Below are 27958 nucleotides of genomic sequence, written 5' to 3' on the forward strand. Positions count from 1 at the left end.
GAGGGTACCGTTAGGTTCCCATCCCCTCAGAGCTAGGAAAAGGGGTAAACCTTTTCAGAATGAGATGAGAAATGTCTTCACCCAGACAGTGGTGAGCCTCTGGAATTCACTCCCACAGAAAGTGGTCGAGGCCAAAACATTGTGTGTTTTCAAGAAGGAGGTAGATATAGCTTTTGTGGCTAAACGGATATGGGAGGAGGCTGGGATTAGGGTATTGAGCTTGATCTTCGGCCATGATTGTATTGCATGGTGGAGCAGGTTCGAGGGGCCAAATAGCTTACTCCTACTACCTTCTATGTTTCTGTTTCAACCTTCCCTGACAAATGGTAACCCTCCGGTGAACCATCAGCCATCCTCCTCCCTCTCTAATGAGGGAGTGGGTCTCTGGGACTATGGGGACATTATCCTGGGCCTCTGGGTTAAGGATAACACTGGAGGGGGAGGGGGAGGGGGGGGGGGAGGCGGGTTTGAATCCCGTCACAGAACCCAGTGGAATTTAAGGTTAATTCATTTAAAATAACGGAATTGAAAGTTTGTCTCAGTTACAGTGACCGTGATAAACGATCTCTGGGGTTCATACTTCAGGCCAGAGAAACCTGTCATTCTTATCTGGTGTGTCAGTTTGCAGTGGGTCTGGAGTCACATCTATGTGGTTGACTCTAAACTGCCCTCTGAAATGGCCACTGAAGGGCAATTAGGGATAAGCATCAAATGCTTGCCTTGGCAGCACCGCCCACCACCCATTAAAGAGCAAAAAGGTGGTGGAGTTGAGGGGTGTGGAATCCATTCCCCCTCGGAGGGAGAGCCCAGGACGATGGATCCCAGCCTGAAAATTAGGCCGAGGCTATTCCGGGCCAGCGTCAGGAAGCACTCCTTCACACGAAGGATTGGAGAGATCTGGAACTTTCTCTTTCAGAAGCTGCTGTGGCTGGCAGCCTGGTTTGACTGGGGAGGGGGTGGGGGAGATGGTCAACTTGAAATTCCAGCAACCAAGACTGGAAGATCGCACCGGGACGATGAAGTGTAGCTGCAGACTGAAAGGAGGAGCAGGTTCGAGGGGCTGAATGGCCTGCTGCCATGAAGAGACCAATGCTTCACACGTTGCTGACCCAACTGAGGGTCGGAGTGGGATTACTTTATAAGGAATTTTTCTCCTCCTAACTTGAAGCACGCCACATTTCTCCTTTCCCTGGCGAACGGGAAGAACATTATTGGTTAGTTTATACAATGTAATGAATAACAAATGCCTGCAATGAGTAATTGAATCCAGCGGCCTTATTGAACTTTGTAAGCATTATCTCCCTGGCTCGCTTGAATTATTGCTCTTGAAACTTGCTGTGGACATCTGCTATCTACACATCCTGTTTCAACATGTTTCTCCCTTAAAATGCTGAATTCCAACCAATTTTTGTTTTGAAAGAAAAATGTAAAACCTGTCTTCGGCACTGAAGATGATGGTGTGTGTTTGGCTTGGGTTATTAGCACACACTCTGTCTCTCTGTCTCTGTCAGAAATCACACAACACCAGATTATCATCGCAACAGGTTTATTTGAAATTACCAGCTTTTGGAGTAGCGCTGCTTTCAAACAAACCTGTTGGACTATAACCTGGTGTCGTCTGACTTCTGACCTTGTCCAGCCCAGTCCAACACCGGCACCTCCACGTCATTTCTGTCTCTGTCTTTCTCTCCCGCCCTGCCCTGATCTGCAGGCAGTGTGTGTTTGACATCCTGGCACGGCTAAAGGAATCTCGATTGGGATGGGATGTTGGGATGGCATCAAGTGGATAGGGAAGCTCCCACGTACTAGCTACACAGCAAACCAGACAGCAGGCGTGGGCAATCTTCCAATGTATCATTGCTCTCAGAATCACAACCAGCAAGTCAAAGGCGATCCACTGGCTCTATATTCCCTCTTATGGGATCTTGTTTTGCATAGAATAGTTGACATGTTATCCAACTTTGTAAGTTGTGGTGTCGCTCACTGTGTGTAAAATACTTTATGAAGTGCATTTTCCATCTGCCCACTAACCTTCTCCCCAACCAGTGTAACATTCCCAAGCATTTTAAACACTCTGAGCTCTAACAATTGCCATCTTCCAGTGGGATAGAGGAAGGAGCTGCCTCAGTGGGTGGACATGGTTTGTTTTACTCCAGGCGGGGGTTTAGACAAAGTGATCTCGGCCGGCTGAGCTGGATGGGTCAGGCTGGATGGTGTTTCTCTATTCTCCAGGTATTCCGGTATCAGGACACTGACCACTTGCTCTCACCTGCAAAACACATACACGGTTCACTGGAGTGGCTCAGCAGGTAGTAATGGTTCACTGGGAAAGGGAGAGTCATCTTGCTTCAAGCTCTTCCAAAGGGTGTAGGCATCTTTGCACGAGTTGTCAGACAAGCAGAAAATAATCGATTTTTTTTTCCCATTGGGCAGCACGGTGGCTCAGTGGTTAGCATTGCTGCCTCTCAGCACCAGGGGCTCTGGTTCGATTCCAGTCTCGGGTGACTGTCTGTCTGTGTGGAGTTTGCACGTTCTCCCCGTGTCTGCGTGTGGTTTCCTCCCACGATCCAAAGATGTGCAGGTTAAGTGAGTTAGCCATGCTAAATTGTAGCATTGGACCAACCAACCCAACCACCCCGTGGCTCAACACTTTAACTCTCCCTCCCACTCCACCGAGGACATGCAGGTCCTTGGACTCCTCCATCGGCAGAACATAACAACACGACGGCTGGAGGAGGTGCGCCTCATCTTCCGCCTGGGAACCCTCCAACCACAAGGAATGAACTCAGGTTTCTCCAGTTTCCTCATTTCCCCTCTCCCCCCCACCCCCCCCCCCCCCCACCTTGTCTCAGTCGGTTCCCTCAACTCAGCACCGCCCTCCTAACCTGCAATCTTCTTCCTGACCTCTCTGCCCCCACCCCACTCCAACCTATCACCCTCACCTTGACCTCCTTCCACCTATCACATCTCCATCGCCCCTCCCCCAAGTCCCTCCTCCCTACCTTTTATCTTAGCCTGCCTGGCACCCTCTCCTCATTCCTGATGAAGGGCTGTGGCTCGAAACATCGAATTTCCTGTTCCTTGGATGCTGCCTAACCTGCTGTGCTTTAACCAGCGACACATTTTCAGCCATGCTAAATTGCCCATAGTGTTCAGGGATGTGTAGGTTAGGTGCATTAGTCAGGGGTAATAGGGCAGGGACCTGTTGGGCCAAAGGGCCTGTTTCCATACTGTAGGGATTCGATGATTAAAACATAGTGGCTCCAAGAGCAGGACAGAGGCTGGGAATCCTGCAGTGAGCAACCCACATGACTCCCTAAAGTGGGGGAGAAGGATGGGGGAATTGTGTGAAGTGCACTGGGCTGGACAGTTATTGTAGATCAGGTTGGGAGCAACAGCACACAGGGTCCAATTCCCATCCTGGGATCTTCCCTGTGTAGTGTCAGAGATTCTGCTGTCATGGGTCAGAGCTGCACCCATCCAGGCAAGTGGGGAGTAAACCGTCCCATTTGGGCCTTCTAGATGGTTGACAGGCTGTGGGGAGTCAGGAATTGAGTTGCTCACTGCAGGATTCCCAGCCTCTGTCCTGCTCTTGTCTGTTTTTATGGCTAGTCCAGTTCAGTTTCTGGTCAATGGTAAGCCGCAGACAGTTGACCTTGGGAAATGGTGACACCATTGAATGCCAAGGGGTGGTGGTCAGACCGTTTCGTGTTGGAGATGGTCTTTGCTTGGCACTGATGTAATGCGAATGTTATTTTCAGTCCAAACCTGGACATAGTCCTGGTCTTGCTGCATGTTGGCATTGACTGCTTTGACTAAAGCAGACAAACAATGGAGCCCCCAGGCTGTGTTTCAGAAATACTTATGGATTGACACGAAGGTCCTGAACCGTGACCACTTGCTGGTGAAAGAGGGAAATGGTGGCACGTCCTTTTGATGGAGATGCCGAAACGAAGCAAGTGGCTCATGTCTCATTGTCACACAGTGAGATGTTGGCCCTGAGACTCAGTCCACCCTATTCCCACGTGTGCGACTTCTACGTCAGCCCCAACTTTTGCAATTACTGACAGTGTTCTCAGGAGGCTATTGGCCAGGATAACAGCAACACTTGGAAACTCCTTGTGAAGCGATGGGGCATTGGAAAGGGAGTCTTGTGGCACGGTGGTAGTGACCCAACCTCTGAGCTAGGATGCCTGGGTTAAAGACCCAACCCCCAGAGTTGTGGTAACATCTCTACACCGGGGTCTAAAAGCTGTTGGTTGGTCCTTGGGTCTACTGTGACACTGCAGTATTGCCCCTACCTCTGCAGCAGAAGATCTGGGTTCTAGCCTCACCTGTTCCAAAGTCGATGTGATAACATCTTGGAACAGGTTGACGAGAAAATCCCTGTGAGCAGTAAAACCATTCTGACTCTTTAATGATCTTGGTTACAATCAGCTGAAGCTTCAAAGTTGCCTTTCATTAATAATAGTCATCCAATGCATGTACGAGAGAGATTGTAAATCCAATCAGTCTATCACTGATATTTATAGAAAGAACACCTAATTAAGCTGATTGACCGAAATAGGAAGCATCTATTTATAGTACTGAAATGTTACCTCTACTTGTAGTTGAAAGACCATTAAACATTGAAGAGGTTCTGCTGCCATAGTAACTCTAAGATACTCTGAGAAAGCAGCTCGACCATAAGGTTCCATGATACGCTGTACACTCTTTGAAGTTTCATTTATGCACTGCGTTGTTAAGGGACAATGAGTGCTTACGTAGAGCACCATAGTTCCAGTCCCTAGGATCTTAAGGAAAAGCTCGCGATCTGAAAGATCTCCCCGGTTTGTACAAGGAAAGCTTGGGTACATTGCATGCAAATCATTTGCGCACGCTCTCTTTTCTGTTGAAGGATTTGGGAGGAGGTAAAGGCCATTCAGCTCAGTCACGGCCAGTCTTCCCTCTCCATGCCAACGTCGAGTTGTAGGGCTTGAGTGATTGGAGAAAGGGTGGGATAGGAATTTTAATTTGAAGGGAGGTTTGAGGGAGGCAGAACTCAATGTAGGGGCATGGGTGATGGGCGGCTGGGACACTGGGTGGGATAGGGCAAGAGTAGAAGAGGAAGGAAAGATGGCCTAGTGGTATTATCGCTGGATTGTTATTCCAGAGACCCAGGTTCAAATCCCACCACAGCAGATGGTGGAATTTAATTTCCAATGAAAAATCTGGAATTAAGAATCTAATGATGACCATGAGCCCATTGTTGGAAAGGCCCATCTGGTTCAGTAATCCCCTTCAGGGAAGGAATCTGCCATCCTTACCCTACGTGTAACACCAGACCCACAGCAATGTGGCTGACTCTTAACTGCCCTCTGGGCAATACATGCTGACCTGGCTAGTGACACCCTCATCCTGTGAATGAATAAAAAAAAAGTATTATGGAATGAGCTATTGTTGTTTTGTAGAGGGAAGTAGCCAGTCAGGGCTGAAGGTGATAACAGCATAGCTGAGGGTTTCAGCAGCAGATGGACTGAGGCAGGAGCAGAGGTAGGTCAGTGAGGGATTTGAGCAGATTATTGTTTTCCAGTTGAGGCGTGAGATGTGGACATCGCAGGTGAGGACAGTATTTATTGACCATTCTTGATTGCCCCCGAGTTGGTGGTTGTAGGTATCCCCTTGAATAGAACTGAGTGGTCTCCTTTGCCTCTTCAGACGTCATTAAACGTCAGCCGCCTTACCCTGGATCTGGAGTCCCGTGTCGTCCATACTAGATAAGAGCAGCCGGCAGTGCATCTGGGAGTTAAATGGGTTTAATGCCCAGCTAGTAGTTTCATCATTGCCATTATAATAGACATTAGCTGGGTCAATGGGCTGAGGATTGGCAGATGGTATTTAACTTGGGCAATTTGTAAGGTGCACTTTGGTGAAACAAACAACAATAAGATTCAGTTCAATTAATGGTAGGACCCAGGCTAGTGTTATCTACCAGAGAGACCTAGGTGTTTAGGTTCCTGTTTTTTTTTAAAGTGGTTTTCTGGCTTAATTTAAATTCCATCAGCGACTGTGGTAAACTTGTATCAGCAGACTATGACCCCAGTGTTCTTTGTTACTAGTCCAGTAGCATAACCACCCTGCTCATGCACATTCACAGCATTGCTGCTCCTGAAGCAGTTCATTTCCATGTGTGGCAAGACCTAGGCAAGATCCAGGCTCAGGCAGATAAAGTGGCAAGGAAACCTCCTGCCACACAAGTGCCGAGCAATGACTATCTCCAATAAGAGTTAGCCTAAGGGATGTAATGGTGGCTAAGTGGTTAGCACTGCTGCCTCACAGCACCAGGGTCCTAGGTTCGATTCCAGCCTTGGGCGGCTGTCTGTGTGGAGTTTGAATATTCTCCCCCTGTCTGTTTGGTCTCCTCCCACAGGTCAGGTGAATCGGCTGTGCTCAATTGCCCGTAGGTGCATTAGTCAGAGGGAAATGGGACTCTTCAGAGGTTCAGTGTTGACTTGTTGGGCCAAAAGGCATGTTTCCACACTGTAGGGAATCTAATCTACTCTAATAAATTGACATGTCCCTTGACATTCAATGGCATTGGCATCACTGAATCCACCACTGTTTACATTCTGGAGATTACCATTGACCAGAAATTGAACTAGACTAGGTGCATAAGTACTGATTTGGAGATGCTGGTGTTGGACTGGGATGTACAAAGTTAAAAATCATGCAACAGCAGGTGATAGCCTAACAGGTTTAATTGAAAGCACTAGCTTTCGGAGCACTGCTCCTTTACCAGGTAGTTGTTACTGGTGAGTAATTCGCCTCTTGTCCCCCCAGAGTCTGTCTACAATCTACAAGGCACAAGTGAGGAATACGGTGGAATTATCCTCACTTACGTGGATGAGAGTGGCTCCAGTAACACTCAAACCCTTGACAAGGTTCTACATGGTAGGCTGATCAGTAAAGATAGATCACGTGGGACTCGGGAAGCTTGTCAGCTGAATACAATATTGGTTTGACGGTAGGAGACAGAGGCTGGTGGTGGAGGGTTGTTTTCTGAGCTGGAGGCCTGTTCCACAGGGATTGGTGCTGAGTCCACTGCTGTTTGTCATTTATATCAACAATTTGGATGAGAATTTAGGAGGAATGGTGATTAAGTTTGTGGATGACACCCAAAATTGGTGGTATGGCCGAAAGTGAAGAAGGTTATCTAAGATTACAACGGGATCTTGATCAATTGGGTCCATGGGCTGAAGAGAGACAGATGGAGTTTAAGTTGGATAAATGTGAGGAATTGCATTTTGATAACACAAACCAGGGTAGGACTTATACAATTGACGGTAAGGCCCTGGGAAGTGTTGTATGACGTTTTGATTCTAGGAAGCTTGATGCTATCCAGGACAAAACAGCCCACTTGATTGGCACCACATCCACAAACATCCACTCTCTCCATCACTGATACTCAGTAGCAGCAGTGCATGCCATTTACAACTGCTGTAGCAACTGGAAGGATTATAATGGCAGATATGCAGAAACATCACCCACTACAGGCTCCTCTCCAAGCCACGCGCCACCCTGACTTGGAAATATATCACAGTTACTTCACTGCCGCTGGATTCAAATCCAAGAGCTCCCTCCCTAAGAGCATTGCAGTGGTTTCTGCAATGGAAAGACTCCCTGGCTTCAGGTACCTCTCCAGCACTTTCTGTGGAATAATGTGGGATCGGCAATAAGTGTTGGCCTGAACAGTTGAGGCCAAACATTGAGAGTTTTCAAGAAGGAGTTAGACATAATGGTGGCACAGTGGTTAGCGCTGCTGCCTCACAGCGCCAGAGACCCGGGTTCAGTTCCCGCCTCAGGCGACTGACTGTGTGGAGTTTGCACCTTCTCCCCGTGTCTGCGTGGGTTTCCTCCGGGTGCTCTGGTTTCTCCCACAGTCCAATGATGTGCAGGCCAGGTGAATTGGCCCATGCTAAATTGTCTGTAGTGTTAGGTGAAGGGGAAAATGTAGGGGAATGGGTCTGGGTGGGTTGGTGTGGACTTGTTGGGCTGGAAGGGCCTGTTTCCATACTGTAAGTAATCTAATCTAATTCTTGGGGTTAAAGGGGTCAAAGAGCATGGGACATGAGCGAGACCAGGGGACTGAGTTGGATGATCAGCCAATGGCTTAGGTCAATGGTGGGGCAAGCTCAAGGAGCTGATTAGCCTACTCCTGCTCCTATTTTCTGCATTTCAAGTTTTAAAAAAAAGAATAACCAGTTGATTTGACTTCATTTGACTATGGAGGTCATTGGCGTCAAGTCAAATTCTCTTCTCTGCTGACTGCACACAGTCGGTCTTCAGATGGATCTTCAACAGCTTTCTGACGTGGGAGTTGTCTGGCTGACAGTACTAATCAAATGAAAGGCAAAGGACTTGGATTTATACAGGACTTTACAAATCCCCTAGACATCGCAAAGCTCTTTACAGCCAATGCAATACTTTCAAAGTGTTTGCTGTGATGTTGGAAACATAGTAACCAATTGGTGCGCAGCAAGATCGCTCAAATCAGCAATGCTGTCATGACCGGGTAACGTTGTTGCAGTAACACTGGCCGGAGGGTGGTGCGGAGGACGGCACTGCATCTCCTCAAGGTGCTGCCTCGAGACCGCGCACATCCGCCGAGTAGTCTTGACACTTCACTCAAAAGGTGGCACCTCCAACACTGCAGCAGTGCGCCTGTGCCGCACAGGAGGTTTCTGCTCCAGCCCTGACCCAGGGATGGGTGAGAAGGGGCTTTGGGTGGGGGTGTTGTTTGGATGTCATCCCAGAACCTTGTGACTCAGAGTGGCTGCCCCCTGAGCCACATGACTGAGCGGGAAAGGGTTAATTGTCTAATTCAGTGACAGTCCAGCCCTGAAAGAAATGTTAAATCTGGTAGCCATTCTTGGGAGTCAAATTGAACTTCCATTTGGAAGGGATTATTAATAGGTCATGTGGTAATTGTAGTCAGATAAAGGCCTGACAAAAGACTTCTGATTAGTATAAAAATTCTGGTGTTGAATTACATTTAACATGTCACCTACAGGAAGATGGACTCCAGTTGGGGATAATGGACTCTAGTCAGAGATAATGACAAGAAGCTATAGGATTAGAGATAGCCTTCTGAATAAACACAGCTGGCGTCTGCTCACTGCCTGCTGCACAGAAATACTGCTCCTCCTGATTTATTTAGTTCTGAAGAAGCTACCTTTCTCCTCTGGTTATTTACAGTGTTGTGCCTGTCAGCTCTTAAAGCCATTCCAAAAAAAAAGAAAGAAAGAGCTCTTTTGTAATGGTCCCTTTCATGTCCTTGGGAATCCTTAAAGTGGTTTCTATGTTGACCCAGACTTAGTTCAATGTTTTATGTGAAAAATGCCAGCTCCGGTGCTATCGATAGAATTTATATCAAATTCCTGCCACAGGAACAGCCACCGGACCCAGCCGCTATGGCCCAATGTTTGTGAGCCTATTCCTGTGCTACTTTACCCACCTGTACCTCTGCTCCCTTATTGATCTGTCTCACTTACTCTTAATTACAGTTCCCCGTCAGTGCTGCACTGACGTTTCGAGTGAGGTCAGGAGCTCAAAGCCAGAAGGGGAATTGAACTCCCGATCTTCTGACTCTGTTAAAGGGGTGAGAGTGCTTTAACCCACTGTGCAAACTGGAAAGGCTGTGGCTTTCTGAAGTTGAAGTGGGTTACAGGTGCTCTAACACACCAGACCCTGGTGGAAAATCCCCTTTGCTACATTCGCAGAGGGATGGGGGATTGAATTTGTAATAAGTGGGTGAGGGCCACATTGTGGGAGATTTTGTAGGTAAACACACACCCACATTTGCCCCATTTGGGTCACTAATGTCCTTTTAGGGAGGAAAACTGTCATCCTTACCCGGTCTGGCCTACATGTGACTCCAGACCCACAGCAGTGTGGTTGACTCTTAACTGCCTTCTGGGCAAGGAGGGACGGACAATAAATGCTGGCCTGGCCAGAGCTGCCCACATCCTGTGAATGAATTTTTAAAATTTACCTTAAGCAGGGTCTTTCCCCATTTCACCTTGGCAGCATCTGCCCTAAGCTTGACTACGTCCCTCAGCACATTGTCTTGACCTTGGAATGTGCCAGTCTGCGCCATGGATTATGCCCCTCTTCCCATTATGAGGAATACCTCAATGGTTTCTTCAGACCCCAGGAGCCCGAATTGCTTTTAGATTGTTTGAACTGAATCTGATTTCTGTCATCTCAGCGATTAAACCTTTACCCCACTGCCCACCCATGGACCAAATTCATATAAAAGGAGGCAATAATGAGAGCAGACATTGTCATAGACAGGATGATCCGGAGGACACGGGGGTCCTGTAAAAGAATGTCTGATCTTGATCTGTAAACTCTGAGGATGGGCGAGCGTATTTGACTCTGGTGGGCATCGCAGTCAAGTCTGATATCATCCTTGGCCAATGCCAACTATGGTCAGAGGTCCTTGGTCTACAAGACATTAACATGTATCCAGGATATTTGAGAAGGAGCAATATTCAATGTGCCTCATACCCAGTCAGTGTTCAGAAACTGGAGGCAAATGCAGCCTATCCTAAAGATCCCTTTGGCTGCTAAAATACCACGTTTAGTAATTGCCTCAGTAAACCTCACCATCTCTGTCCACCTTTAAGGCACTACTTTGAAACCAGTCTCTTAAATCAAGTTATTATTTAATGGTTGCAACATGCAAACAGGCCATTCAGTCCATTGTGGCTGTGTTGGCCCTTTGCAAGAACAACTTCAGTTAGTTCAGTTCCCTTTAATTTTTACCCCTGTAGTCCTGCATTTTATCTTGCTGGGTAGTGATCCTTTTGAAAGCCAGCTTTGAATCTCCCGCTGTCAGGCAGTGTGCCCCGTGTGCTGTGAAATATCATAGAATCCCTACACTGTGGGTGCATAGTGTGGAGCCCTACATTCCCCATGCCTCCCTGGACATTATGGACAACTTAGCCTGGCCAGTCCACGCTAACCTGCGCATCTTTGGACTGAGAGGACACCCACAAACAGACTGGAAGAATGTGTAGCCTGCACACAGACAACGGTTGGAATCGAACCTGGGTCCCTGGTGCTATGAGGCAGCAGTGCTAACCGCTGAGCCGCCCTTTGATCTAGGCCTGCCATCCCAGTGCCGCCTCTTCCTTTGGCTCGGTAACAGATTATTTTAAGGCCCCTTGGTCATTGCTGATGCGAAATGCTTGTGGGCAGTGGGAGTGTGAGGGTTACGCGTACTCATGGTGCTGTGTATCCAATCAGTTTGTGTTGGTCTTGCTGAGCCTCCTGGGTTAAATCAGATATATGAAGCTCCTGGTGATAATTAAATAGCGGAGCATCTGCTATTGTGACTGCGACTCCTTTTACGTTTTTTTTTGGAGATTTAAGCACGAAAACAAAACTGATATTCTCCCCACCCCTTTTCACACACTCAGCATCCTGCCATTGGGTATGCCGAGAATTACCCAGAGTCACTTTGATCTTGTTGATCAAAGGAAGGTGATGATTTATACCCATCATTCCTGAAGGCCATTAAAAGCTTCTTTTTTTTCCCTGTTGAATCTTGGCCTTGTGTTTATGCACGTGAAAACAAACAAGAGGAGCAAATCCAGATGTGAGGGATTTTCTTCCACTTGTGCATTTCACCTTGATAATTAATAAGTCTCGATGTTTCTCTGTGTTAAAAGGCACTAGATAAGTACCAAGTTGTTGTGTGTGTCCAAAGGTGGATTTGCTTCTGAGGTGGAAGGTGCACATCTAGAGACCCAAATCTGGCCTGACATTTGCACCGCGACCCTGAGGGAATCAAGGGTCATAGAGGCCTACAGCACAGGAAATGATCCTTTCGTCAAAAACTAGTGCCTAACTCGTGGTCATAGGTGGTAAAAATCCATGTATAGGAAGGGTTGAGAGGGATATGGGCCAAACGCAGAGAAAACTGGGGCCAATCCAGTTAGGGAAACCTGGTTGGCATGGATATGTTGGGACGAAGGGTCTGTTTCCATGCTGTATACCTTTATGACTCTAAAGGCAGGAAAATTGGAATTGAGGGTGATAAGATCAGCCATGACCTCCACTGAATGGTGGAGCAGACGCAAAGGGCTGAATGCTGCTGTGTCTCATGGCCTGTAATGTTGGATGTGCTGTCTTTCCAATGAGACCTTAAACCTAGGCCTCGGTGTCCCTCACCCCAAACAGTTGCAAGGAGTGAGCAAAGACTTCCCCCTTTTATCTATAGACAACAGCTCGTCCTCCAGCACCAACTGGTTTTATATTAGTTCATGGGATATGGGCTGGAGTCACGTGTTGCCAGACTGGGTAAGGATGGTTGATTTCTTTCACTAAAGGACATAACTCAACCAGTCGAGTTTTTACCATGTGTTACTGGTAACATGGACATTGTTAGCCTAGTTAATTTAAATTCCAGATTTTATTGAACTAAAATTACACCATCTGCCATAGAGGGACTCCAAACTGTGTCCCCACCCACCCAGTGACTTACCCAGTGATCTGGATAAGTCCAATGGGTTTGCTGCTACTGCGTTCCCATTAATCACAATTAAATTACGCTCTGTGGGATCTTGCTGTGTGAGAGTGCACTGTTGTAAATGTCGCTCTATAGCAAGTGACAAACGTGTACTCCGCTGGCTGGAGACTGATGGTCAGAAAGGTGCCGTATAAATGCAGGTCCCCGACAAGATGCCGTGTGAAGATGGACTGGCCTTTCTTATTCGCGACTACACCGTCCAGAGAGTCGAGTTGAAAGGCTTTGATCAGGAGGAACTCCCAACGGAACTGCAGCTTAAGAACAAAAGCCCTGTGCCTTGGGACCGAGAAGTTTGGGCATGAGCCATTCATTGACCTTATCTTGTTAGCTCCTGTCAAACTGCACGCAGTGCATACCCGGACATGTTGTCTTCCTCTGCTGGGTGGCATTGTTGGCTTGAGTTCTGGTGACCATAGCAATCCTTCACGGAAGTCTTCAATTGGGGTGCCCCAGGGGCTTGCTGGAATGAAATGGGAGATTGCGTGCAGTCTTTGGGGGAATAGTGAGCAGAAGCTCAGGATAGGTTCCCTGTGTTTGCAATCTGGGTCGTGTGTTCTTGAGGACGATGCTTTGCCAGAGTTGGGGTGTGGGGAGATCGGGAGGTAACTTTTTCGGGTCTCCGTCAACAGCAACGGGGCTGTTGTGGAGCTCAGACTGGCTTCCAACATCGATACTCCCCTTCTCATAATGGTATTCCGAGATTTGGGCAGCATGGTGACTGTGTCTGTGTGGAGCTTCCACGTTCTCCCCATGTCTGTGTGGGTTTCCTCCGGGTGGTCCGATTTCCCCCCTCAGTCCAAAGACGTGCAGGTTAGGTAGATTGGCCGTGGGAAATAAAGGGTAGGAATCCGGGTCTGGGAGGGATGCTCTTCAGAGGGTCAGTATGGACTCGATGGGCTGAATCACCTGATTCCACACTGTAGGGCTTCTATGATTATGCTGTCTGGCTCTGGACTTTATCAGAAGTGGGAAACAACCTTTTCACATCTACTTGGTCAAGTCTTTTAAGGATCTTGTATGTTTTAATAAAGTCGCCCCTCAGACTTTTAAAATCCAATGAGTACAGGCCAAAACTACTCAACCTCTCCTCCAGACCTGCTACCAGCCTAGTGGAGTTTCTCTGGACAGCCTCCAATGCCAGGGTATCTTTTCTGTGGAGGAGGAGCTGAAAACTGTCTGCAATGCTCCAGCTGTGGTTGACAAGTGCTTTGTATAGTTTTAGAGAGAACTCCCTACTTTCGTACCCTCTTAAATAAAGATCAGCATTCCATCTCCCTACTGACTCTTAACTTCAGAGATTTGTGTGGAAACTCTCGGATCAAAGACCTGATGGAATTGACCAATAGATGCCTACCTTTTAGAGGGGGCTCCGTCAGCCCCCTCGGGATGGGGGAGCATGCATGGTGACCCCTCCCACTCCAGTGGTCCAATCATAAAAGTGCTGATCTGGTGACGACTCCCTCGACCAGCACCCGAAATAAGAAGTGATTCAGCCGACTATCTCCTATTGTGGAATCTTGCTGAGCGCATGTGCCATGCTGTGTATCTGACAGTGAAAAACGGCCTCAAAAGTACATTGTTTGATGTGAGGACCTTTGGAATACCCTGTGGCCGTGCGGGGTGCTAGATAAATGCAAGGCTGTTTCTTTTGTTTCTCACTCTCACTCTTTCTGTCTCTCTCTCTCTTTTCTCTCTCTTCCTCCCTCCCTCTCTTCCTCTCCCCTCCCTTCTCTTCTCCCCTCTCTCTCCTCACTTCTTCTGATGCCCCCCACTTCTCAACATGACCTCACCAATGCTTAATTCTATCATCCTTAGTAGCACATCTTCATCTTATCTTCATCTACAAAGAGGTTGACTCTATCATAGAGCTGTGCTGCACGAAAACAGACCCTTCAGTCCAATTTGTCCATGCTGACCAGGTATCCTAAATTAATCAAGTTCTGTTTGCCAGCATTTGATCCATATCCCTCTAAACCCTTCCTATTCATATACACATCCAGATGCCTTTTGAATGTTGTAATTGTACCAGCCTCCACCACTTTCTCTGGCAGCTCATTCCATACACACAACACCCTCTGAATGAAAAGGTTGCCCTTTAGGTGCCTTTTAAATCTTTCCCCTTTCACTTTTAACCTATGCCCTCTCGTTTTGGACTCCCCCCATCCCAGGGAGAAGACCTTGGCTATTCACCCTGTCCATGCCCCTCATGATTTTACAAATCTCTATAAGGACATCCCTCAGCCTCCGACACTTGGGGAGGGAACAGCCCCAACCTTTCCCTATAGCTCAAACCCTCCAGTGTCCCTCTAACCCTGGGCCACTGAGGCCTGATATTGGTTCCCTCGCTGCAAATTGGCTGCACCCATTGGCGGGGAGAGGGGTGCAAGAGCTAGGCCAACTTCCTTGGTACTGGCAGCTCAGTCGAGCGAGACACTCCACCCCCATACCGGGAGGTGGTACTGTCCCTTTTTAAGATGGTGAGCTGTTTGCTCAAGCTGGTGAATCGGTGCGGAGTGTTGTCGAAGTTTACCATTCCAAGCTAACGCTGGCCTGGAATGTCAGTGCCTGATTCACAGCTTGACCTTTCAGGGTCACCGCCTGTTTCGCATCACTGAGCTTTGGCCTCTTTGCTTTTTATTTTTTTTTTACAGTCCCTAACCTGTTTAACCAGTGGGAGCTGCAACAGGGAGAGAGAGAGAGAGAGAGAGAGAGAGAGAGAGGAGAATGCAGCCTAGAAATGAGGAATGGGCGGAGGGAAATGGGGAAAGTTTAAGAGGGAAGCTTACAACACAAGAGGAAACATGTTATGGTCAATAACCATCCCGGTTGATGACTGACTTGCCTTGGTGGAGAGATGGGGGCTCGTGTACGTCACGTTTATCAGAAAGGCAAGAAAATGTTCCTTCGCTTCTCTTCCCTTAGTCTCAGTGCCCTGCTCAGCATCCGGCACAAATTCCTGCCAGGTGTGACTTCACAGGATCCCACTCCCTGATCAAACTCAAGCCGAGAAAGAGCCTCTGCTCAATGTCCATGAGGCGTCAACGAGCAACGCACCTCCTTGACTCCCCAAAGCCTGTCCACCACCTACAAGGTACAAGTCCGGAGTGTGATGGAATATCCCACTTGCCTAGATGGGGGCAGCTCCAACAACACTGCAGAAGCTTGACACCATCCAGGACCCAGCAGCCCCTGCTTGATTGGCACCACAGCCACTCCCTCCACCATTGACACTCAGTAGCAGCAATGTGTACTACTGACAAATAAAAACAGAAATTGCTGAAGGAACTCAGCAGGTCTGGCAGCATCTGTGGAGAGAGGAAGCAGAGTTAATGCTTCAAGTTCTGTGGCCTTTCTTCAGAACAGAAAGCATTTTGGACAAAGCAGTTTTTTTTCAATGATTGTTGCCATGGTCACCATCAGGGAGACAATTGATATTTTACCATCACCCTATTCAGTGATTGGTACCTGAGTCTGTAATGAATGGGGTTTGAACGTGCCCTTCTGGCCCAGAGATCTGGACACTGGCACTGCACCATAAAAGATGCTTTATTATGCTGAGGGTGGAGGGTTAAAAGGGTGAGTAGATAGAGCCCAGGGTGAGACAAGAAAAGGTAGGCAGACAAAGGGAATTTTGTAAAAAAAAACAGGGAAGAAGAGAAGCTAAGGGTGGCAAGGTGGCTCGGTGGTTAACACTGCTGCCCTGTAGCGCCAGGGACCTGGGCTCAATTCCTGCCTCAGACAACTATTTGTGTGTAGTTTGCTCATTCTCCGCATGTCTGCGTGGGTTTCCTCTGGGCGCCCCACAAACCAAAGATGTGCAGGTCAGGTGGATTGGCCTTGCTAAATTGGCCATAGTGTTCAGACATGTGTCGCCTAGGTGCATTAGTCCGGAGGAAATGTAGATAATAGGGTACGGGAATGGATCTGGGTGGGATATGCTTTGGAGGTTTGGTATGGACTTGTTGGGCCGAAGGCTTGCTTCCATACTGTAGGCATCCTATGAGATTGGTAAAGTTGTTATCATCTAACCAGATGATAAGGCTGCTCTGTCTCAGAGAGAGTGATGGTTTATCCTGAGGGTCACCATGCTTCCAGGTGAGAGGGAGAATCTTTCCTGGTAACCTCAGCCAGTTTGGGAATTGAAGCCATGCTGTTGGAATCCCTCACCAGCTGTCCTGCTAACTGAGCTGGAATCGTGAAGGATTGACCACAAGAGCCGTGGCTTCCAATTGGCTCCAGATTGCCAAATTGTAGCTATGTGCCCCAAGATTGTTTGGGTTACTGAGTCAAATGATGATGGGGCCACGGTAACATGGTGGGGGTGGGGGCAGTCAGAGGTAGTTCCTCCCTGTGTTGAGTGTTGCAAGCCCTGTCACTGGTAAAGATTGAGATGTTGTTGGTTTGCAAGATCTCTGGCCACGCAAGGTTCTGGGAAGATGTAACGATAAAGCAAGAGCCAAGAGAGAAAGGTATCCCTGCCATGAAAGAAATGGATAGATGCAGGGCAAAACTGGGCAGGAATCAGAGGAAGGAAGCTCACGAGTTGAGTGGGTGATAAGGATGTGCATTAAGTGATTATGGGGATGGCATATGTTTGTTTTCTTTAGCCTGAGCTCATACACATATATTTCCTCAAGTAAAAATGCAAACATTGCTGTAATTTTGACGTAGAATTTTGTTCCATATCATGAAGGTCATCAATGGAGAGGTGATGGCCTAGGGGTATTAGCAGTAGACTGTTAATCCTAGAGACCTAGCTCACAATTTGGGTTCAAATCCCACTACAGCAGATGGAAAAAATCTGGAATTAAGAGTCCGATGGTGACTGTGAAGCAGAGGGGCAGGCTAATGCTATGGGAACATGGGTTCAAATCCAGCTGCGGTGGATTTTAAATTCAATTAATAAAAATATGGAATTGAACGCCAGTCTCTGTTATGGTGACAATGAAGCGATCATTGATTGTCAGTTGTTGGAAAAGCCCATCTGGTTCACTAATATCCTTCAAGGAAGGAAGCTGCCATCCTTCCCTAGTCTGGCCTACATGTGACTCCAGTCAAAGAGTGTGGTGCTGGAAAAGCACAGCCGGTCAGGCAGCATCCGAGGAGCAGGAGAATCCACATTTCAGGCATTAGCTCTTCTTCATGTGACTCCAGACCTACAGTAATGTGGTTGACTCTTGCCTGCCCTCTGGGCAATTAGGGATGGGCAATAAATTCTGACAGAGCCAGCAACACGCACATCCGGTGAATGAATAATAATTTTTAAAAATCATTATCAATGAAATGAACCGTAATGGAGGGAAGATTCAGGATAGGAGCAAATTATTGGAATCTGTACTGAAAGCAACCAGTGTTGGGGATCACAGTGGGTCAGACAGTATCCGTGGAGAGAGAGCAAGCTAATGTTCCGAGTCCAGATGACTCTTCATCGGAGCTGATGTGAAGCGTGGAGGGGATAGCATTTGTGCAATAGTAATGGGGGGGAAGGGGGTGATTCATTTATGAATTTCTTGCAAGCATGTCTTTAAGCAGCTCTTGCAGTGAGAGATCCGGTCTATAGTATCAGTCCAAGATACTGAGAGTGTCGGAAACGCTCTGTACCCATGAGCAGCAAAAAGGGGCTTTTGCCAGAACGGTGCACATCCATCACTGAAGCAGCCCAGTTTCCCCCGGGAATCCCAATAAGAGAGAACAGTGCTCTTGACTCATCCCATTTTGTTTGTGTTGTAATCTCTGCATTCACACTCTCCTTCAGGATATGACCACTGTTCTTTTTCCTTTCCCTCTTCCCCCTTGCTCCATTCCGAAACAAAACCCTGCTTGCAACACCAGACGTGACACGATGCACCTGACTCTGGGTATGAGAAAGCCCTTTGCTTCCCCTTGCCCCTTCAGCAGATGTGAATGCTTCTCGAACACGGCCTACCCTTCCCCTCTCTCCTTGAGCTCTCAGGCCTCAGTCACCGCCTCTTCTTCCACTCATATCTGCTCACCACAGCAAAATGCTCCTCCTTCCTGCCCCACTCATTTCCTCGGTTCTAGTTGTGGTGAAACACAAACAGAGTGTAGCACTTTGGGTAGGGACTTGCAGGTTCAATGTGAAATCATCTTGGAGCTGAACAGTGCTTTAGTTCAGCCAGAGCTGGATTTAGTTAATCCAGTTGTGGTCACCACACTATAGGAAGGATGTGATTGCACTGGGGGTGTGAGGGGGTGTGTGTGCAGAGCACATTCACCAGGACGTTGTCTAGAACGGAGCATTCCAGAGAAGCTGGATAAGGTCGGGTTCTTTTCTTTGGAGCAGCGGAGGTTGAGGAGTATAAAACTATGAGGGGGAAGAGAAGACAGCAGTTCCCCTGAGTCGGAGGATCAATTATGAGGGGTGTGGGGGAGCACCATGTTAAAGTGAAAGGCTGGGAGGGTTCGAGGGAATTTTTGTTCACCCACAGGGTGGTGGGGGTCCGGAATGCACTGTCTCGAAGGGTAGTTGAGGCAAGAAACCTCTCACTTTTTTAAAACAGTGCTTGGATGAGCACTGGAAGTTGCCATTAACACCCAAAGCTCAGAAGTCACACCATCCCGGTTAGAGTCCAACACATTTATTTGGAATCACAAGCTTTTAGAGCGCTGCCCCTTCGCTAGGTGAAGTTGGACCTCTGGCCCTTTCTTAGTCATTTTGTGGGATGTGGGTGCCGCTGGCTTGGCCAGCATTTACTGCCCATTCCTAGTTGCTCCTTGGGAAGGTTGGGGGTGAGTTGCCTCCTTGAACCTGCTGTGGGTTGACCCACAATGCCTTTTGGCAGGGAATTCCAGGATTGTGACCTAGTGACAGTGAAGGAATGGCAATATATTTTCAAGTCAGGATGGTGAATGGTTTTGAGGGCAACTTGAAGGGGGTGGTGTTCCCATGTATGTGCTGCCCTTGTCCTTTTGGACGGAAGTGGCAAAGGGTTTGGAAGGTGCTGTGTAAGGATCTCTGGTGAATTTCTGCAGTGCATCTTGTAAATAGTACACACTGCTGCTAATGTTTCACTACATCTAATCAGGAAGGTAGGACTAATGAAGGGTGTAGTGCAGTGTTGATGGGACAAACCTAATAGACCGGTTATAAACTTGAAATGGTTTGGAAAAGATTTACAAAGGATATTGCTAGGATTGGAAAGTTTGAGCTGTAGGGAGAGGCTAAATAGGCTGAGGCTGTTTTCCCTGGAGCATCTGAGGAGGCATGAAGTTATAGAGGTTTATAAAATCATGAGGGGCACGGACAGGGTGAATTTTCAGGTCTTTTTTTCCAGGAATCCAAAAGTAGAGGGCTTGGATTTAAGGTGAGAGGGGAAAGATTTAAAAGAGATCTAAAGGGCAACGTTTTCACGCAGAGTGTGGAGCGAGCTGCCAGAGGAAGTGGTGAAGGCTGGTATCATTACAGTATTTAAAAGATATTTGGATGGGTACATGAATAGGAAGGGTGTAGAGGGCCAAGTGCTGACAGATGGGACGAGATTAATTTAGGGAAAAAAATCCAAAAGAACTGCAGATGCTGGAAATCAGAAACAAAAACAGAAAAAGCTGGAAAGGCTTGGCAGGTTTGGGAACATCTGTGGAGAGCAATCAGAGTTAATGTCTCCGATTCAGTGATCCTTCCGTTTAATTTAGGATATCTGGTCGGCATGGACGAGTTGGACCGAAGGGCCTCTTTTCGTGCTGTACATCACTATGACTCAAAACAGCTGAGAGTCAGAGGGTCTCCGTTCCAGTCCTCAGCTCGGAGACTTAAGCTGGAAATCTAGCGTAACGGTCCAGTGTAGCAACAAGGGATTGTTGTATTGTTCATGGCATCCTACTCCAGATGGGGTGTTAAAACTTCAGGCTGAAGTAAAAGCTCTTTCAAGACCATTTTGTGAAAGGCAGAGGGAAACCATCACCGGTCTTCTGACCAATATTTACCCTGATAAATAGCCACCATTGAAACAAATTGTTTACTCATGACCACGTGCTGTTTTTTGGGAGCTTCCTGTGCACAAATTTCCTGCTGTGTTTCGACTTGAGTGAGTGGAATGAGGTTGGCCACGTGGATCTCATTGAGTATGGCTCCCCAATTGGCCCAGGTTACCAGCTCCAATCGGGGACCCCTGGCTGACAGATATAAACAGTAGCATACTGTCTTGTCATATGTGAAACTGGGATTTGAGGTTTGTCCTCATCTCCCTTTAAAATGGTTGAACAGCAGGGTTTGGGGCCTAGCTTTGCTGCTCCTCTCCCTTGTAAAATTGCTGTCTCTAGTGTACAGCTGTAAATGTTTTTTTGTAAATTCTTGTAATTTGTTTAATAAAATAAAAATAAGTAAACATTAGCGTCAGGGATTCTCCTCACTCTAGGACTGGCTCTGAGCTGGCTGGTCAGAGCTCATGTGTGTGTAAATAAAGGGTTTCTTGATGATGGATTATTGGCCTCTGTGCAATGTAACCACATTTCAAAACCACTTAAGTAGCCGTAAAGGAACATCAAAGGCTGTGAAAGGCGCTATATAAATGCAACATATGCCCCCACATGCCTGGTCTTTTGTTTCTGAAACTTAGATACTGCTTCATTCTGGGAGGAAAGCACTTGGATTTGAAAGAGGAGCTTTGCTTTTTTTTCGACGTGTGTTTAAAAAGAAATTCCACATTGGCCTTGATTTCCTTCCAGAGAAGAAATTGTTCGAAGTGATGAACAGACCTTTTTTCTGCTTTGAGAAACTGGAGACTGCAGTTTGGGAAATAATTTTAGTCTTGCCCTGCAAGTACGATTGAATTGATAGTAATTTACTATGTAAATTTGAGTAATTTAAGAACATTGTACCCATTTTAGCAAAAAATACGATAATTGAATCAGTGCAGATTTTTCTCATTTAACCTGACCACAATGACACCATTATATTTAAAAAGCTAATCTCCATTTCCTCCTCTCTTTTGCTTATTTTCTTTGGAGGGGCACGAATCCTGCAAAAATTTGGTCAGCAGTTTGTGTGCTGCCTGTCAGTGTATGTTACTGTACACTTTCATGTCAGCCACCAGCTTTGCAAGTGCAGAGTGATGCCAACGGTGTGGGTTCAATTCCCCGTACCAGCTGCCATTCACCTTGAATGTCTCACCTTCTCACCTTTGCCCCTTGCTTGAGGCATGGTGACTCTCTGTTTACTTTCACCATCCAGCCATCTCTCTCATTAGACGGCGGCTCACTGATCCTCTGGCGCTAGGAGCGTTTTTACAGTGGTAAACTCTTTGCTTTTTTTAAAATTCATTCACAATGAAGGTGTCACTGGCTATTTCCCATCCCTCATTGCTGACAGGTCATAAAATTCCCACAGTGTGGAAGCAGGCAGTTCAGCCCATTAAGTCCACACTGACCCACCGAAGAGCATCCCACCGAGACCTATCCCCCTCCACCCTATTGCTGTAACCTGGCATTCCCCACGGCTAACCCACCTAACCCTGGGCAATTGAGCATGGCCAGTCCACCTGACCTGCACATCTTTGGACTGTGGGAGGAAGCCAGAGCACCCGGTGGAAACCCACACAGACACTGGGAAAATGCACAAACTCCACACAGACAATCGCCCGAAGGTGGAAGTGAACCCGGGTTGCTGGCGCTGTGAGGCAGCACTGAGCCACCAATGCCACCCGTGACTCAGTTAAGAGTCAACAACATTGCTGTGGGTCTGGAGTCACGTGTAGGCCAGACTGAGTAAGGATGGCAGTTTCCTTCCTTAAATGGCATTAGTGAACCAGATGTGTTTTTCATTTAACTCTTTATTCCAGAATTGCATTGAGTTCAAATTCCACAAAATGCTGTGGCAGGATTCGTATCCCGATCCCCAGGATCTTAACTGAGCCTCTGGATTAAGATGCCAGTGCTTAACACCACTAGGCCATCTGCTTCCTCAAAATGAGCCACTAATGTTACTATGTAATTACAATGGACATGGTATTGCAGATGCCTCAGTTTAGACTCACTGTAAGCTACTATAGACCTCCACGGGCAGGGATCTTTAGCTGATGGGGCTTCCATCATCAGAGTGTCAATAGGAAGCACCTCTCCATTTTTACCCTCCGCGGAGCGTCCGTTGTGGCAGGAGTCACGACTCGTGCCCGTTACTTGGGGGGATACACCAGCTTGGAGGAACTGGCGAACAATCTCCCTATGGTGCCAGAGGCAGGTGTAGCCAGGGTTAGGTCTGCAAGCAGATCCCAATCCCAGAGTCCTAGATCAGCTAAGGCTAGGTGATGCACCACTTCAGAGGTTGGCATCTCCTCACCAATCACCTTTTGACAAACGCATTGCCTGGTGACTATAGCACCACCTCTCACTGAGTCAGGAACTGGAGTGACAATATCTCTGAAATTCATTTGCTTATGTCAGCCCGGGCTCCCTGATTAGACCAGACTAACAGCCCCTGACCTTACAGTCTCCCCCCTGGCTGTGGTCTCACAGTGGGTTTGAGATGGTGCTGTCTTTTCGGTGTGGACGGGGGGGGGGGGGGGGGGGAGGGAGAGCACAGTTTGAGGCCTGAGTTGGTGGTGGGATTGGGCAGAGTGCACTTGGTGGAGTGGGGAAGATGAGATGAGAGGGTGGTCCTGGGCCAGGGGTTGAGTGTTGGGGGGTGGCGGGAGTTGGTGGGGTGGAGAGGGGGCACACCTTGATTTAGGAGTTCTCGGGATGTTGGGAAAGAGGTGGTTGAAGGAAACGCAGCCTGACATGCCCAACCTCCCCTCCCTGTTTCCGCCCCCATTCACCGCCACTACCATCCTCACTCCCTCCAAGTCGCCGCCTGAATCTCCCCCCTTGATCCCCCCTCTTCAATCCTCCCTCCCCTCAATCCCGCATCTCTTTAATCCCCCTCCTCTTCAATCCCGCTCCTCATCCCCCCTGTCCTCAACTCACCCCATCTTCAATCCCCCCCTTTAGTCTTTTCTCTTCAATTCTCCCTCCTCAAACAACATGTCAACTCCCCCCTCAACTACCCCTTTAAAAGCTGCCCAACATACCTACATCAGAAACCTCTAACTCCTTGGTACAGAAAACAGTTGAGGCAAAAACATTAAATGTTTCACTGGGTTTAGAGAGAGTTCCAGGGACTAAAGGGATTGGAAGGTCATGGGAGAAAACAGGAGCAGAGGACTGAGTTGGACAATCAGCCATGATCATATTGAATGGGGGAAACAGGCTCGAAGGGCTAAATGGCCTACTCATAGAGTCACACAGCACAGAAACAGACCTTTCGACCCAACCCATCCATGCTGACCAGATACCCTCACTTAATCTAGTCCCATTTGCCAGCACGTGGCCCATATCCCTCCAAATTCTTCTTATTCAAATTCCCATTCAGGTGCCTTTTAAATGTTGTAATTGTACCAGCCTTCACCATTTCCTCTGGGCAGCTCATTCCATACACGCACCACCCTCTATTTGGAAAAGTCTACCCCTCAGGTCCCTTTTAAATCTTTCCCCTCACCTTAAACCTATGCCGCCTAGTTTGGACTCCCCTTCCCTGAGAAATGACCTTGTCTATTAGCCTATCCATGCCCCTCATGTTATCATAAACCTCTATAAGGTCACCCCTCAGCCTCTGTCACTCCAGGGAAACCAGCCTACACAGTCTCGCCCTCTGGCTCAAATATTCCAATCTGGCAACGTTCTTGTAAATCTTTTCTGAACCCTTTCAATTTTAGACCATAAGACATAGGAGTGGAAATAAGGCTATTCGGCCCATCGAGTCCACTCCGCCATTCAATCATGGCTGATGGGCACTTCAACTCCATTTACCAGCATTCTCCCCGTAGCCCTTAATTCCTCGTGACATCAAGAATCTATCAATCTCTGCCTTGAAGACATTTAGGGTCCCGGCCTCCACTGCACTCTGCGGCAATGAATTCCACAGGCATTTAACACCATCTTTTCTAAGTAGGGAGGCCGGAACTGAACGTAATATTCCAAAAGTGGCCTAACCAGCCGTGACCTCCCAACTTCTATGCTCAATGTTCTGACCAATCAGGGAAAGCGTACTAAATGCCTTCTTCACTATCCTATCTACCTTTTCAAGGAACTATGAAGCCTGCACTCCAAGGTCTCTTAGTTCAGCAACACTCCCCAGGACCCCAACATTCGGTGTATAAGTCCTGCCCTGATTTGCGTTTCCAAAATGCTCCTGCTCCTATCTTTGGATTTCTAACTAAAAATCAGTCATAAAGCCTTCAACACTCCCCTCCCCCACCGAGAGATTACTTGTGAAACATGTTCAGTCCCCTTGCCTCACCTCTGGTGCAGCCGAGAGATTATTAAAAGGGAGATTAATTCCTTACTGATTACGCTGACTGCTGAGCTGAGTGACATGTCTTTAGGAGTGGCAGCAGTATTGCTGTGAAATGGGGTTTAGATACGTAACAACCGAAATCTCATTGACCATTTCTGGATTTCTCTAAAGGCTCCAGTGCAACTCCTTCTAAGCGGCTTCTCATGGGGTGGGGAAGTGACATTTTTAAAAATTTAATTACTGTAATGTGAAAAGGGGGGCGGGGGGGGGGAAGAAACATAATTGCTGAAAGTAGTTAACCTAAAATGAGATATCAAGACCAGAGGCAAAATGTAATTACCAGCAGCCAACATGAAACAGATGTGCAAGAAATTTGAAGGGCATTTTTGATTTGAGGTTGTTTGAAGTCACGGAATCCCCACAGTGCAGGAAGAGGCCATTTGGCCCATCGTGTTTGTACTGCCCTTCCAAAAGCATCCCACCAGACACTCACCCGATCCCTGTAACCCCACATTTCCCATGGCTAACCCATCTATGTAATAGGTGTGGTCTTCATTCAAAAGAAGCAGAGAATTATAGGATCCCCACAGTGCAGAAAGAGGCCATTTGGCCCATTGAGTCTGCACTGATCCTCTGCAGAGCATTCCACCTAACCTCCCCTCCCTGTCCCCATAACTCCACATTCCCCATGGCTAATCCTCCTGACCTGCATATCCCCACGGACACTATGGAACAGTTTCCCATGGCCAATCCACCTAATCTAGCCTCCACGTCTTTGGACTGTGGAAGGAAAGCGGACCAGCCAGAGGAGACCCACACTGGGACAACGTGCAAGCTCCACATGGACAGTTGCCCGAGAGTGGAATTGAACCCACTTTCCTGGCACTGAGGCAGCAGTGCTAACCACTGAGCCACCAGGTTGCCCTTAGCCTTGCCTATGAATGCATAATGCTTGATGTACTCAATGGATTTAAAATCAAGAGGACTGGGGAAGTAATTGGAATCTGGAATCTGGGATCTGAAGAAGTTGAATTGGTTGAAGATTGAGGTGAGGTGTGGGACTTTGAGCTCTCTTGGATGTGCTGATTTCACCTTCTATTGAGGAGCAGTAGATGGAGTGATTGAAATTGAGTAAATGGAAGAGAGGCAAGTGCTGACACCATGTTTGAATTCTTTTAGCGCCCAGTAATAGGGATCGGCTGATCAGATATTCAAACCTCTGAAACCACAAGGAAACAGGGAAGGGGTTGGTCCAGAAGGCATTTGCAGTATTTTAGGGAGTGTTTGGTTTAAGCTATTTTGCAGCCTCACCCGTGCTCAGCATAGTGACTCAGTGGTTAGCACTGCTGCCTGCCAGAACCGAGGAGCTGGTTCCATTTCAGCCTCTTTCCCCCTGTCTGCATGGGTTTCCTCCAGGTGCTCTGCTTTCCTCCCACAGGTCCAAAGATGTGCAGATTAGGTGGAATGGCTGTTGCTAAGTTGTTCCATAGCATCCAGGGGTGTGCAGGTTAGATGGACTATCGATCAGAAATGCAGGGTTACAGGGATGGATTAGGCGGTTGGGTCTGGGTTGAATGCTCTTCAGAGGGCCGGCGTGGATTCGATGGGCCGAATATCACTTTCAGGATTCTCTGATTCTGTGTGTTGTCGAGCCTCGATTGAGTAACCTGGTATTTGGCTAGGGTGGGGGGGGGGGTGTTGGGCGGGGGAGTGGTTGGTGAGGACAAGTTCAGAGAGGTTCGCTGTCTTCACAGCGCTGCTTATGGGCCGAGAGGAGTAGGAATGATCTGGGTCCCCAAACCAAACCACATTGAACATAAAACATGGAACACTACAGCGCAGTACAGGCCCTTCGGCCCTTAAAGTTGCGCCAACCTGTGGAACCAATCTGAAGCCCATCTAACCTACACTATTCCATTCTCATCCATATATCTATCCAATGACCATTTAAATGTCCTTAAAGTCGGCGAGTCTCTCCACCCTCTTTGTTTCGTGTTCAGGTCAGTTTCCCCACTTAACCTGGAAGCCTGTAATTCCTAGCAGCCTTAGAAAATTCCTGAACCCTGACTCCATGTTCAGAAAAAATGTGTTCACAACACGGATCCTATCCTGTATGGCTTTGGATAGTGTTTGAACATTCTGAACACCAAATATGATTTCATAAATAGAAGGCTGACTGATTTAAGATGTTTCTTGACTCAGCAAAAAAGTGGGAGAAGGAAGATTTATGTATTGTGTCTTTCATTGGCCCAAAATATAATAAACTGCATGACAACCAGTTAATGGCCTTTGAAACCGACTCACTTTGGCAATCCTGTGAATTCAAACCACCAGACTCTACATTTTTCTGGTCCATGTTTTATTTTTGGTTGGTAACCCTTTTGAGGGGACTCCAGATATAAACTAATGATTTGTGCAAATAGTAAGGATAACTTTCCTTCTAGCTGTGTGTCATTATTGTGCATTCTGATTGGATGACTGTCATGTCTGAAGTCTTGCATCCAGATTTTCTGATTGGACGACCCAAATGTTTTCCTCCCTAGATACAGCCTTCTGATTGGATGGCAAATGACCAATCAGAATTGGGGAAAAAAAATTCTCACCGACCAGGCAGTGTGCCAGGAGCCCACATCCCTGGCACTATTAAACAGGTAAGGCCCTCTTTCATTCAAACTGCAGTAGATTTAGTTTCGGCTTGTCATCAACAACAGTACTGTAGTAGTTCTGATGCTGGGGGGTTAATCCAGGACTTGAGTTTGAATCCCAATAACTAGAGAGTTTAAGTTCACTTGATTAAAATACATTTGAAAATTTGTCACGGTGACTGCGGGATTGTGGTAAAGCCCAATTCTAGTTCATTAAAACTCAGACAGTGCTTGAGAAACTCAGCAGCATAAGTGGAGAGAGAGAGAAACAGAGAGTTAACATTTCAAGCCCAGTGACCCTTTAGAGTTGTGTAAGATTTTTAAATAGTCCCTGGTTTTAGCTGTCTTCCAGTTTCTCCCATCCTAGCTGAGGGCACCACAATGTCGCTGGTCACCTTTCCCTCCTTCACCCCATCAGCCGCCATTCTTTCCTCTTCCCATCCCGCTCTG

The 27958-nt window shown here is 47.5% G+C and overlaps 1 protein-coding gene across 3 annotated transcripts in view; it reads left to right on the plus strand.

Moving 5' to 3' along the window:
* The window catches only part of LOC132834858 (AT-rich interactive domain-containing protein 3B-like), a 211964-nt gene that overhangs the window by 43822 nt on the left and 140184 nt on the right, over window positions 1-27958 (plus strand). For all 3 annotated transcript variants that reach the window (XM_060853954.1, XM_060853952.1, XM_060853953.1), the window contains exon 3: window positions 27407-27514. In XM_060853954.1, the coding sequence (XP_060709937.1) occupies window positions 27407-27514 (108 nt within the window). The remainder of the gene's footprint in view (window positions 1-27406; window positions 27515-27958) is intronic.

Source organism: Hemiscyllium ocellatum, chromosome 42 (genome assembly GCF_020745735.1).
Source record: "Hemiscyllium ocellatum isolate sHemOce1 chromosome 42, sHemOce1.pat.X.cur, whole genome shotgun sequence".
NCBI lineage: Eukaryota > Metazoa > Chordata > Chondrichthyes > Orectolobiformes > Hemiscylliidae > Hemiscyllium > Hemiscyllium ocellatum.